The sequence below is a fragment of the Lycium barbarum genome, chromosome 1 (genome assembly GCF_019175385.1).
Source record: "Lycium barbarum isolate Lr01 chromosome 1, ASM1917538v2, whole genome shotgun sequence".
Taxonomy (NCBI): Eukaryota; Viridiplantae; Streptophyta; class Magnoliopsida; order Solanales; family Solanaceae; genus Lycium; species Lycium barbarum.
The window spans coordinates 169,696,534-169,710,317 of record NC_083337.1 but is presented as its reverse complement, the minus strand read 5'-3'; the positions used below and the strand labels follow the sequence as shown (position 1 = coordinate 169,710,317).

Here is a 13,784-nt window from a genome sequence, read left to right as displayed (position 1 = left end):
CTAACTTCTAAAAACCCTTTAAGCACTTTTATCCAAATACGTAACTGTTTATTTATAAAATAACTTTCAACACTTAAAAATACTCTAAGCACTTATGCTTAAAAGCCACTTTTTTTTTCCAGCTAATCCAAACGGGCTCATAAACTGTTTAACCCAAAGTGCTTTAAGTGACTAATTTAGTACTCCCTCCTTCTCAAATTATGTGTTGTGGTTATTAAAAATAGTTATCTCAAATTATTTGTCATTTTAGGAGTAAGATACAATTAATTAGTTCTTTTCTATTTTATCCTTGATAGAATTTTATCATTTATGGAGATACACATAAATAGAGCAAACATTTAATGGAGAGAGATTGTAATTTAGACATAAATAAGAGTAAAGTAAATCAAATACCTCTCCTAATTAATACTCCCTCTGTTCACTTTTACTTGTCCAATATTCTAAAAATAGATTTTCACTTTTACTTGTCAATTTTAGCATATCAAGAAAAGATAATTTATTTTTTCTTGTATTACTCATAGTATTAATTACTCATTTCAAATCATTTTTCAAATTCAATAAAAATATGCACCAATTAATATGGGTACATTAATAAATTATGCACTCCATTTATTATTTCTTAAACAACGTGAAAAATTCAAAGTGGATAAGTAAAAGTGAACAGAGGGAGTATTTCATAAGAGAAATGTAAATCAAAAAAGCGACAGATTATTTGAGACGGAGGGAGTAGTAACAGTACAACGCATGAAACTCCTTTTGTCTCAAAATACGTATCGTCCTTGCTAAAAATATCTATCTCAAAATATATGTTATTTCAGAATTTCAAAATAAAATTAATTACTATTTATTTTCCATTTTAATTTTTAGTGGTAATTATTCTTGAAAACTATAAAACTTCAATTATGACACATAAGTAGAATAAACATTTAATGAAGAGAGATCATATCTTAAGATATAAATAAAAGTAAAACAATCAAACACCCCTCTTAATTAATATTTTCTTAAAAGGCATGTAAATAAAAACACAACAGGTATTTTAAGACGGGAATATATGAGTTGATTAAACTATGTCATGAGTTCAATTCCTATTGCAGATAAAACCTACTCCCTTCATTTCACAATAAGTGGTCTTTTACAAGCTTATCTTCAACCAAATGCCTTGAAAAAGAAGTAGTTTTTTTAATAATTTCTTTAATTATTTAAAACTCTATTTATTTATAAGGGTAAAATTGGAAGAAAAAAGATCAATGTCCTCTTGATTGTGTGGATCATTTATTTTAAAATAAAATAAAAAGGTAAAATCATCACTTATTATGAAACGGATGGAGTAATATCTTAGGAAAAAAAAGAAAGGGAAGAAAAAGAAATCTGTGGACCGGGTTCTAAATACGGGCCTGCGACTGAACTGACGTTAGGAAACGACCCGACCCATCAGATCCGACCCTACTCGACCCGACCCATATTTTAGAAGTCTGAAATCAGAAGTAAATATAACTGTAAACTGAGGCCTCTTGAAATTCTTCTGCAAACTTTTGCTTCCATCTGATCCTTAGTCAGAGTTTCAATCTGTAAGTCTTTGATTCTTCAATTACCTAAGAGTTTTTCTTGTAGTAGCCTTTACAGATCTCCATTATAGGTGCTTAATTCTCCTGCTCTCTTCGTCAACAGTCAACAACAGAGGATCTTACGCTATTGGTTTTAATTTACGATTTGTCATTTGATTTTTTCCTGTATGGATACACTTGCTTGCTTGGTATATAAATCATACTAGTGATTTGTGAATTCGAATTATTGATTCAAGAAAAAACCGTCTATACAATGCTTGATCTTTTTTTTCCATGATGAACTGCAATTTCTTAACTTGGGACTTTTTTTTTTTTTAATAATAATAAAAGAGTTGCAAAAGGCATGTGTAACCTGAGGAATTCTTCTACTTCTGGTGCTGAAGTAGCAATTGAGTCATGAATTATCTATCATCCTGGAGAAAAAAATAGTTAATGGAAGAAATTATAAGAAGATAAATTTGCATAGAAATCTACTAGATATGATATCCAAGTGGGATGTGATTTAGAAAAAGTGATGGAGTCGTTTTCTGGCTCTATAGACTTTTTGGACTATCTAAGTCTTTGCTTGTCCTTGCTCCAAATATCTTTGTATTGAGGTGACACTAATTGGGGTGTCCTAGCGGTGGCATTTACTGATAAAATCGGCTAAAATGATGTTCGGCGGGGAAAGTGAAGTTTTTGAATTGAGCTGGACAATTATCTTGGGTATGTGTTAGCTTACAGCAAGAAAGAAATGTGAATAAGTGGGCTGGCTGCTGACATTGTTCTTGATGTTAGAAAATCGGGGTGGCCCTGTTTGGTATTTTACACCTTAGAATACTAGTATTTCTTTTTTCCTTTGCATGCGTAGATGCTCATTGGCTTATAATCCTGGACTTGAGAGAAATGAATTAGGCTTATGTTGAGTTACTAACAGTTGTCTTGATTTAAGAAAAATACTCCTGCAGAAATGTATGATAATCTGGGAGCACAGCCTGGAGTGCCAAGACCGTCTGTTAATGCACAGGCAAATCCTTTTGGAAATGCCTTCTCTGGTGGTAGCTCGGGGTTCATCAGAAGTGGACTAGGGGCTTATGGAGAAAAAATCCTTGGTTCCAGTTCTGAATATGTTCAAAGCAATGTAAGTTGCTTCATGCATTGGTCATATTTCTACATTTTGCCACTTACCAAAAGAAGCTTTTCTATAGATTGTTCCTGAAGTTTTGGTTTTGAAAGTGCATTATGACATAAGATCAGCAAGCAAACAGTACTTTTTGTTTTATTTTTGCATTGTTGTTCTCTAGGTAGGTTATTTCTACTACTTTTTAAAAGTCAATAAATTTGAAATAGCATTACAATTTTGTTTTCACTTTGATGACATCATCAAACTGGCATTGATACATTTTTAGAACTCAGTTGAACTTCAAAAGACAAAGGAGATCATGTCATTTAATAGCAATTGAAGCTAGGCGAAGCACCCAATGCCCTTATTTGGTCATCTCTCCACAGAGCAGTAAACTCAAAGATTAACTATAAAATGAACAGGAGAGAGGAGACAGAACCTATTATTTAGCTAGGTAAAATGTTCATATTTAGTGGTAATAGTATAGGATTCTGTTGGAACTTGGAAGATTGAGTCAGATGGACAGAATATTCTGGAGAAGCATGGATGGCTAATGTCAAGCCCCTTCTACTTCAAATAAGAGGGAAAGGGAGGTCAAATGTAGAAGAAAGAAAAATATGATCTAGAACAGGAAAATACTTTGTAACGTCTTCTGATTCTGCTCTGTTACCATAAAGTTCACCTATTTCCTCAAGTGGGTTTAGCGGCAGTTTATGCAGAAAGTACCTGTAAATTGAACTAGGAACTCTTATGTTGGCTGAGTTGGAAGGAGTAGAATGGGGCATGGGGTTGCATAGTATGTTAGTATGATGCTCAGTTAGGGGGGGGGGGGGCATGGGGTGGCATAGTATGTTAGTATGATGCTCAGTAGGGGAAAGACTCGGGAGAAAGCTAGAAAGGAATTATAATAGTGGTTTTGTCTACGCAATATAGTGGAGTACTGGAGTCTAACGAAGCTAGTTCAATTGTTCCAAATTATCCAGAAAAAATAAGTTAAACTGGCCCTTGTTATTTAAAAAGAACAATTAGCCATTCATAATGAGGCATGGAATTGCGGTTACATACTTATCAAAAAGATTGTGGTTATGTAAAATCGATGTGGCTATACAAATGATTATGCCATAGGCACCCACAGAAAAATCCCCTTTAAAACAAAACTAAGCCAGATCGCCTTCCCCCTCCTCTTTGACATGGTGTAGCATTTACCTCTTTGTTAGAGTTCCCTCTATAGCCATACACGACTTAACATTATTATTATCCAAAACATTTTACCATTCTGTCTTTTGGACTTTTTTTCGCTGGGTGATATTGAAAAGTGGTCTAGCTTTTCTGATGGAAATAAAATTCTAGTTGACTACTTTTCTATTGAACAGATAAGCAGGTATTTTTCTGACCCCCAGTACTACTTCCAAGTGAATGACCAGTACGTGAGAAACAAATTGAAAGTTGTGCTTTTCCCATTTCTACACAGAGTAAGCTCGTGAAACCTAGATCTCTCTTATTGTCGCATTACGATCTCGATATTTTACCTTTTCATTTGTCTGTAGGGTCACTGGACAAGAATCACAGAGCCGGTAGGTGGCAGGCTATCCTATAAGCCCCCAATCTATGACATCAATGCTCCAGATTTGTACATTCCATTCATGGCATTTGGTACCTACGTTGTTCTTGCTGGTTTATCATTGGGTCTCCAGGGAAGGTAATCTTAGTGTTTCCTCAAGTTTTCTTGGCTTTGGTCTCTTTGTGATCAATAATGAGAAGTTCTTTGATTCTTTACTATCAGATTTCCTATTTGGTTAGTGGTTGCTTGCCTCATTTTTTTCAAAGTGCTAATAGATGTTACATGCTCATACAGAAGACAAAACTGCTGCTAAAAATGATCCAAAAAACTGCTGCTTAAACTGATCCAAATAGAATTGTGTAGTTGTCTGCTAAATGAGATCCCCCCGCCCCCTCCTAATACTCATTTGTTTGAGTTACCTCATCCTCTTATATTTAGTTGTCCTAGTTTGGCTAGGCATGGCTCTTGAGTTACCAATTAAATTTTATTGTATTTAAAATAAATGTGGATTCAAAAGTGAACATAAGGTTAATTTAGAAGAATTTAGGCTTCATATACTAAAGTGAGTCCCATAGTACCGTATGATATGGGTTTGAAAAAGGTTTGGAGATTATGGAGAATATATTTAACCCTTTTAACAGCTCTCTACCTCCCAAGGTAGGGGTAAGGTCTGCATACACTCTAACCCTCCCCTGACCCCACTTGTGGGATTTCACTGGGTATGTTGTTGTTGTTGAAGAGCGAAAACCCATTACAGACCATCCGAAATAAAAAGTTGGGACATAGGAGTGATATTTTGTAGTAGTGGTGGGATACAATCGGTAGCATAGCTTGACTTCTAGGTAGTGTACCCATTTACACCCCACCCCCTCAAAAAGGAAAAACGAACCCCTTTTGTCTTTCCTTTTCCGCGCGTTGACACATTCTGTAACTTGCATTACTATTGATGTTTGGAGTAATTTCATCCATTACATCCTCTTCCTTTGGTTTGTGTGGATCCTGAATCTTCTTGTCTGTTGCCAGGTTTACCCCAGAAGCTCTAAATTGGCTGTTCATCAAGGGATTAGTTGGTTGGTTTCTAGAAGTTTCTTTGCTGAAGATGACATTGTTCTCACTTGGTAGTGGAGAGGCTCCTCTCCTTGATATCATGTCATATTCCGGATATGCTTTTACAGGATTGTCCATAGCTCTTCTTGGAACAATTATATGGAGCCATTCTTACTACTTCTTGATGCCGTGGACAAGCTTATGCATGGGAATATTCTTAGTTAAGACGATGAAGAGAGTTCTTTTCGCAGAGGTGAGGACTTATGATTCAAGCAGGCACCATTACCTCCTCCTCTTCATTGCCTTAGCTCAGTTCCCACTTCTCTTTTGGCTTGGAAAGATAAGTCTTAATTGGTTCTTTTGAGAAAGAATAGTTATCTCCAGCACTAAAATGGCTCAGCAGCTGTGTTCTGTGAAGTAATGTGAACAATTTTGTGGAGGGTTTCCATAGTACCTACAATTGAGTCATATTAAATGTGGTGTTTTGTGTAATCTATCCAAATTTTATATGAAAACTTTCTGATCGCTCTTACAAGCTCTTTTTCAATTGACTAAACTCTATTCAAAGGATTAGTGAGAACGAGGTAATATTTCTATAGTAGAAATTTCTGAAAGTTTATGTAACACTCTTTAGATGATTGTATGGTAAATTGAATACGATTAACATTTTTTTAACTTTTATTCAAAAATGTTTGCTCCTGCAGTCTGATAGTTAACCTTCTCTGTATACTTGGTCAACAATTTCATAAAATTTTATTAAAATGAATAAGGTGAAGGGGAATCTATTCAGCCCCGAATTGAATTACAAACTGTATGATCCATTCGTTTGAACTTCTTAAAAACCATAATTACAAACTCAATATTTAAGTTTGCAAATCAGTATTTGGTTGAACTGTTTTTATTTTAAAGAAGAAGAAAATTAAACAAACAAACGTGGTTTCTCGGTAGAAACTTGGATATATTCGCGAAACTAATGGATGCATAATGTGCACTTAAAACATGTATAATTATATCACTTAACCACGATTAATTAATATATACGTTCAGTTTATTAAATCACTCCTTTTCTCCATCTAACTTGATCTAATTCCTGCATAGTAATACCAAACAGAGCATGAAGTAAGTTTCCTTTAATGAGATAGAAATACTGTATAACTAAAGTTTATCCCTTATAACAGTACTAATTTTACTTATATACATCGAAAATTTAAAATAAATTTCATATTATTTAGTGAAATTTAATTTGTTTTATCATATGTTTATTCGATTTTTCATGTAAATAATTATACTTTTTAAGTGGTACTCCCTCCGGTTCAAAATGTGTGTTCACTTACCAAATCAAGAAAGATTAAACTTATTTTTTCCAAATTTGCTCTTATTAAGCGTAAGTGACCAAATACCAAATACCAAGCTTAAGTCAAATCCCCTATTTTGTTTAAGAATTAGTATTTTCTTTACGGAAAAGGCTCAAATATGCCATCCAACTATCGAAAATGGCTCATTTATGTCACTCATCAATAGTTTGGCTCATTTATGCCATCGCCCGTTACCAAAATGACCATCCATGCTATTTTTCATTAATACCAGTTTTACAATACAAGATATGACACGTGGCCTCCAACTAGATTATGGTTGTGGGTGGGTAGGGTGTATGGTCGGATTTTTTTTATTAATTTAGGATTTAATATAGGCTGGTTTAATTAAACGAGGTAGACCTCTAATTGGAGGTCACATGTCATATATGGTATTATAAAACCGGTGTTAATGAAAAATAGCATGAATGAGTCATTTTGGTAACGGTGATGACATAAATAAGCTAAACTATTGACGAGTGACATAAATGAACCATTTTTGATAGTTCGATGACATAAATGAGTCAAATGATTGATAAGTGATATAGATGAGCCATTTTCAATAGTTTGATGATATATTTAAGCATTTTTTGATAGTTTGATGATATATTTAAGTTTTTTTTGTTTTTTTTTTATGAGCGGACAATTGACTAAGTGAATGCTCTTTTTAAAACGGGAGTATAATAGTAAACATTTTAGCGATTGTTAGAGTTAACGCCTAAATATCTATACATATCTTGTAAAGAAAGAAAAGCATAACCCAAAAATATCCTTAACCTATTTCCGAACCTCTCTTCCTCTCTACTCTCTTCTCACTCACAGCAAAAAATCATGGGTCAAGGAACGCCCGGTGGTCTTAACCGGCAACTTCCCGGTGACCGGAAAAACGACGGTGACAACAAAAAGGAGAAGAAATTCGAACAACCTGCTCCACCTACACGTGTCGGTCGCAAACAACGCAAACAAAAAGGTCCCGAAGCTGCGGCTCGGCTCCCAACCGTAACGCCATTAACAAAATGCAAGCTTAGGCTTCTTAAACTTGAGAGAATCAAGGATTACTTGTTAATGGAAGAAGAATTTGTTGCTAATCAAGAAAGGTTAAAACCACAAGAAGAGAAAACTGAAGAAGATAGATCTAAAGTTGATGATCTACGTGGATCTCCTATGAGTGTTGGGAATTTGGAAGAACTTATTGATGAGAATCATGCTATTGTTTCGTCTTCTGTGGGACCTGAGTATTATGTTGGAATATTGTCGTTTGTTGATAAAGATCAACTTGAACCTGGGTGTGCTATTTTGATGCATAACAAGGTAATTGAACTTTGAAATATTTGATAGTTTTTAGGGTTTTAATAGCTATAATTTAGACCTAATCCTGACTTGGATGTGCTATTTTGATGTATAACAAGGTATTGAATTTTGAGATTCGTTTGCATTTACTTGTTGAGATTTTAGTAGGAATTGAACCTTGTTAGTTTGTTGTTTTTTGAAAAATTTGATACTTCCTTAGATTTTAGGGTTTCAATGAGACTTAGGTTTTCCTTTATAACTACAATTTAGATCTAATCCTGACTAATTTTGAGATTTGTTTGTCTATGGATTCAAAAATTTAGGTAGGATTATTGTTCTATTTATCGAATTGTGATTTCATTTGTTGAGTTTTTAGTAATTTAGGGATTTGGATTGGAGGAGTAGTTTGAAAAAGGAAGTCACTGGAACTATGTTTGGATGTGCTAATTTGATGCATAACAAGGTATTGGACTTTGTTAGTTAGTAGTTTTTTGAAAAATTTGATACTTTCTTAGTTTTTAGGGTTTCAATGAGACTTAGGTTTTCCTTTATAACTACAATTAAGACCTAATCCCGAGTAATTTTGAGATTCGTTTGCATTTGAATTAAAAAATTTAGGTAGGATTATGGTTCTATTTATCTAAATTGTGATTTACTTTTGAGATTTTAGTGGGATAGTGGAAGTAGTATGAAATAGGAAGTCACTGGAATTATGTTTGGAACCATAGTATTTAGGTGGCTGATTGTTCATAATGCTAAAAGAATGATCTTTTAATTGGGAGCTTATTAGTGTGATAAATTAAGAACCTATGCTACTGTTCATTGTAGTTGGTAACACTAATCCCACAGTTATGAAGAGAGGCAGCTCAGTGGTTAATCAGCCATTTCTATTCATTTGTTAATATGTACTTCGTAGCTGGTTGGTAGTCTTATTGGCCCTTTGAGGACTTTCTCGCCAATATGATTTACACGGTATGTTAAGGACATATCTGAAGATTCTTTTTCTTCCCTTTGGATTATGTGCTTTTTACATAGCGGGAACTAGGGATGGCTGTTGGAATATAGTACAAATCAACATGAAAGTGGCACAAATTTAAGGCTTAAATCTAAATGGAATGACAGGTTGAAGAGGAAGGCATTCTATCATTTTCTTCATCCGAAGTTTTGAAAGCTTTAAAGTGCTAGTGTGATGGTCATTTAAATACTTCAGAAATGAATGGAAAAGAACTGATGAAAACAATAAATATCCACAAAAAAGAAGAAGTGAAGTTATGGTAGAGAATAGATTTGGTTAAATCGAAAGACATTATCCTATAACCAGTGGATTTGACACCCCCTTGTGGGAACCAGATTCTCATATTTGCAAATATGGTACAACTTTCACTTGTTGAGGCACAATCACTCTTTGTTCTTAGAGCCTTAAAGTTGCTTCAATTTATGGTATGATAACCACTAGGCAGAAACATATTTTGATTGATGCGTAGCTGTTGAAGATTTTGTGAGATTCATGAATTTGATTTTGGACGATATTACTGCCATTGGTTAGATAAGTTCTATTGTTGTAGCAAGCCGTGTTTAACCTTTTTTTTTTTTTGACAAGAAAAAAAGAAAACCTATTGCTAATAACTTACGAGGAAGACACTGTTCTGTTCAATCCCCCTCTCTCAACCCACCTATTATTCTCCTTTTTGCATGTGCTGCGGATTTTCTTTGCCCTGTTTTTAACATATATGCCCATGACTAATAATGAATCATTCGGAGTTTTTATATCATATTGGAATTTTTGTGATGATTGCTTGGGCTACAGATTTTGTTGCTTTTGAGGATATCTACAGAAGAGCACTTCTAAGTTTTCACCAAGTTTGGTAGTTAGAGGTTTTGACTAGTTGGAAACTTCTTTGTGGTTAATTATCTCATTGTATTTCCTTTCCAAAAATTTGCCTTCCATAATATTCTTTTTGGCCATTTATTTTGGGTTGTTATCTTGTTTGTTTGGTAGTAGTTTGTCTGCTAATCTCTTCCTTTTATTCCTTGGAAGTATTGGTGAAAATGTGTAAGTCTGACGATATGATTTCCTCATTCAGGTTCTATCTGTTGTTGGGCTTCTACAAGACGACGTTGATCCAATGGTGTCTGTCATGAAAGTTGAGAAAGCTCCATTGGAATCATATGCTGATATTGGTGGATTAGATGCCCAGATTCAGGAGATCAAAGAAGCTGTTGAGCTGCCTTTGACTCACCCTGAGTTATACGAAGACATTGGTATTAAACCTCCTAAAGGGGTCATTCTGTATGGAGAGCCTGGAACGGGCAAAACCTTACTTGCCAAGGTTTGTGAAGTTTTCCTTTGTGTATGCTGAGCTTAGAACAGGCTGATTTCAGTTTTGACTTCCCTAGTTGGAATCAACAACTCTATAATGCGAGTAGACAGAGTTGTTGAAGTACATTGTGCACATTCTTTGTGCTACAGCTAAAAAATACTTACCAATGTCCACAAAAAAGGGAGTAAATGATTTAAAGCATACCTATAAAGCAAACCTACCTCTTAAGAGGCTATCAGTCAGGTGGAAATGTGTAGCCAAGTTCGATTTTAGTAAGGTGGTTTGAGCACCTTACAGTTTTGACTTCTCCGCGAAATAGTTTCTGATACATTTTGTGCTAGAATGTATCTTGACTAATGCCATCCATGTGATTTGTTTGTCCTTGTGTGTACATGTGCAGACAGTTGTAATCAACTAGTTATTGAGCTTTTCATCTACTTTCAGAGCATAATATCTCTCTAGCCTGTAATAAGATAATACTCAAAAGATTTATTAAACCTTTTTGTTCAGGCAGTTGCAAACTCCACTTCAGCAACTTTCCTACGTGTTGTGGGAAGTGAACTGATTCAGAAGTATTTGGGAGATGGGCCTAAATTGGTCAGGGAGCTCTTCAGGGTTGCTGATGATCTCTCACCTTCAATTGTCTTTATTGATGAAATTGATGCAGTCGGTACAAAAAGGTATTCATCTGGAATCTGTTCTTGAGGTTGAAATTCGTGGTGTGTGTTAAATGTTAATCAATATGCTTGTCCGCAGGTACGATGCACACTCGGGTGGTGAACGAGAAATTCAGAGGACTATGTTGGAACTGTTGAACCAGTTAGATGGTTTTGATTCCAGAGGAGATGTAAAGGTGATTCTTGCAACAAATAAGATTGAGAGTCTGGATCCAGCCCTGCTTCGGCCTGGTAGGATAGACAGGAAAATTGAGTTCCCTCTTCCTGATATTAAAACAAGGAGGCGCATTTTCACGGTTTGTGCATTACATTATTACATTGTGAAATTACTATGTGTGATGCACATCTGGTTTACATCCTGTTTCATGGACCATCTTATATGTGGTATGCAGATACACACAGCAAGGATGACATTGGCTGATGATGTCAATTTAGAAGAGTTTGTTATGACTAAGGATGAATTTTCGGGTGCTGATATCAAGGCAATATGTACTGAAGCTGGATTGCTCGCTTTAAGAGAGCGGCGTATGAAGGTGAGACTTAAAAATGGGGAAGTCGTTTTGATTTATATTTTTCATGATATCTACCAATCAAAAAATGTTTTTCATGATATCTAGGCATTACTCTAAAGTATGTCTGAAAAGAGCCAGGGGGAAGTGGACGTTGCATGTTTGATTTGATATTTTTCTTTCTTTGGAAACTTTACCTTATCAAAAAAAAAAAAGAAGTTTTTTCTTTCTTTGGATGACTTCTCTTTTATGTTTGTTGGACATAGGCAGGTAGTTCTGGAATGAAGAGCTCTGATCTTATAAATTACCTAATGTTCTTGTGGAATGGAGAGATGGAATTTGATCTTATTTACCCCTAAATAAATGCATCCTCCACACTATTCTATCTTCTCATGTGCATTGTCCATCTTATTGTACTTATGCCGTTAGACTCTGCAGAAATATGAAAATGGCCTGATTGCCTGAAAAGATTCAAATTACTATCTGAGATTAATTGGGACAAGGAAACACAAATTTTAGATTTTAATTGATTCTTTAACATGTTATGGATCTTGAAAACTGGAAATATTTAGAGTTTATGAAACTTGCCTAAGTTGGACGGAAATTTTCTTCGACCTAGTGGGTTGAATGTCTAGTCTGAAAAAAGTAAGAGATAATATGAAATGGAAGATCAAGTATCTATCTATAGTTAACTTCTGAACTGTTGTTTTGCTGGCAAAGTATATTCACACTACATATTAATATTAATTACTTGATTTTATTCATGTACTGGGGTGGTAGCATAAAATTCCTATTCCTGTTATCTTGACTGTGAAGCTTTTGGAGTGATAGTTTACCTGGGACTTTAGATGTTAATGAAAATATTCTGTTTCTACAGGTTACTCATGCAGATTTCAAGAAGGCCAAGGACAAGGTCATGTTCAAGAAGAAAGAGGGAGTGCCAGAAGGACTTTATATGTAATCATAATGTATCACTTCTGGTCATCTTTGTCCTCGACTTGATTACTCTGTTTTCGGTTAAAACTTTAGTTCGCTTTATTCATGTTGATGTTTCTGGTCTCCTGGCGAAAACATAACATTAGTACATTGAGAACCTCTGGTTGGTTGTCAGCTATTTGTTTTGCGCTTAATCTGTTTTCCATTATTAACTTAGTACGCCTTGCATCAGCCACTTTCATTTGTGCTTTGAATCTGTTTTCGGCATCTGCTAGGTGCATCGCCTGTAAATGACGGTCCATACATGGGAATTGTATCGGGTATTTCAATTGCTTCAGTTTGGCTTATGGCAAAGGTGCATAGCATCTCAAGTTCCTCATTTTTGTGTATTGATTCAACTAAAGTTCTCTCTTTTTTTCTTGTTCTTTTACCGGAACTTGCTCACTGCGCTACTTCAACTATGTCGATGTGTATATTGAGTTACCGCTCATTGCGATTTCAAAGTTTAGGTGGAATGATAAACGCGAAAGAGTGGAAAGGTTACACTAATTGAATAGTAAATTGTTGGAACTGCTACAACTTATTGGTATTAGTGAAATAATAAGTCCTCTAGTCTGACCGTATCCGAGAGCAAAGGATACATCGATTTGCAAGTGTTATTTTAGTACTTCCAACTGCTTGTACACCCGTCAAAATTTTAATTGGTTCTTTAAAATGTTTAGTGGAAAAGATGACCGTGCTTTGAAGTTTCCTTCATGAACCTCTCTATGTACATATTTGAGTTGCGATACAAGAGATTAGACGGATTTTTTTCCGCTTAATCATGTTTAAAGATCCTAAAAAAGTAATGCAACACCACTCTAAAACCCAAACGTAAAAAACGAATTGGATTTCCAAGTAATTTGTCCATGATGCACCACCGCTCTACCACATTGAGGGAGCAACTCTTGGAGACATTGATTTTCCAATCTAATGTATAGGTTCTAATAATCAATAAGATAGAGCAAGTTTATCCGAAAATTTTGGTTTGGTTTATCATGCGGGGAAATTTCACTAATGTACAATCTAGCATATAAAATTACATTTGCGTAGTCATATTTTTAAATTACATCCCGCATAGCCACTTTTTCACAAGATACAACATTTACAATAGTATACAACTTTATAAATCTGGAGTAGACAATGTATCAACCTTGTATAAAAGTGTATAATAATGTATATAGCTGTTTATATCCAAGAAAATTCAATTGTTTACAACAATATACAAAAAAAATTCAATTGTATTATCACTTATGTTATATCCAAGGTAGCCCCAGCCTGATGGAATCACATTTATAGGCTTTTGAAGGGAGAGTACAAATTGAGCCATTTCCGATAATATTACAAACATGAGCTATTTCGAATAATTATTATTTTTAAATAGT

At 34.8% G+C, this 13,784-nt stretch overlaps 2 protein-coding genes across 3 annotated transcripts; both read left to right on the top strand.

Annotated features, from left to right (window-relative positions):
• Positions 1 to 1,411: 1,411 nt before the first annotated feature.
• Positions 1,412 to 5,978, top strand: LOC132607539 (uncharacterized). 2 transcript variants are annotated; one of them, XM_060321553.1, is made up of 5 exons: positions 1,412 to 1,568; positions 2,497 to 2,685; positions 4,041 to 4,139; positions 4,215 to 4,366; positions 5,252 to 5,978. In XM_060321553.1, exons 2-5 carry the CDS (start codon positions 2,515 to 2,517, stop codon positions 5,637 to 5,639), a joined length of 810 nt encoding a protein of 269 aa, XP_060177536.1. In that variant the 5' UTR covers positions 1,412 to 1,568; positions 2,497 to 2,514; the 3' UTR covers positions 5,640 to 5,978. The 2 variants fall into 2 exon arrangements, with proteins under 2 accessions (XP_060177536.1, XP_060177545.1); XM_060321562.1 differs by having other exon boundaries at positions 1,416 to 1,568; positions 2,513 to 2,685.
• Positions 5,979 to 7,361: 1,383 nt separating this feature from the next.
• LOC132607527 (26S proteasome regulatory subunit 4 homolog B-like) lies at positions 7,362 to 12,707 on the top strand. The gene is made up of 6 exons (XM_060321541.1): positions 7,362 to 7,938; positions 10,002 to 10,247; positions 10,749 to 10,918; positions 10,995 to 11,211; positions 11,308 to 11,448; positions 12,302 to 12,707. Exons 1-6 carry the CDS (start codon positions 7,459 to 7,461, stop codon positions 12,383 to 12,385), a joined length of 1,338 nt encoding a protein of 445 aa, XP_060177524.1. The 5' UTR covers positions 7,362 to 7,458; the 3' UTR covers positions 12,386 to 12,707.
• Positions 12,708 to 13,784: the final 1,077 nt, after the last annotated feature.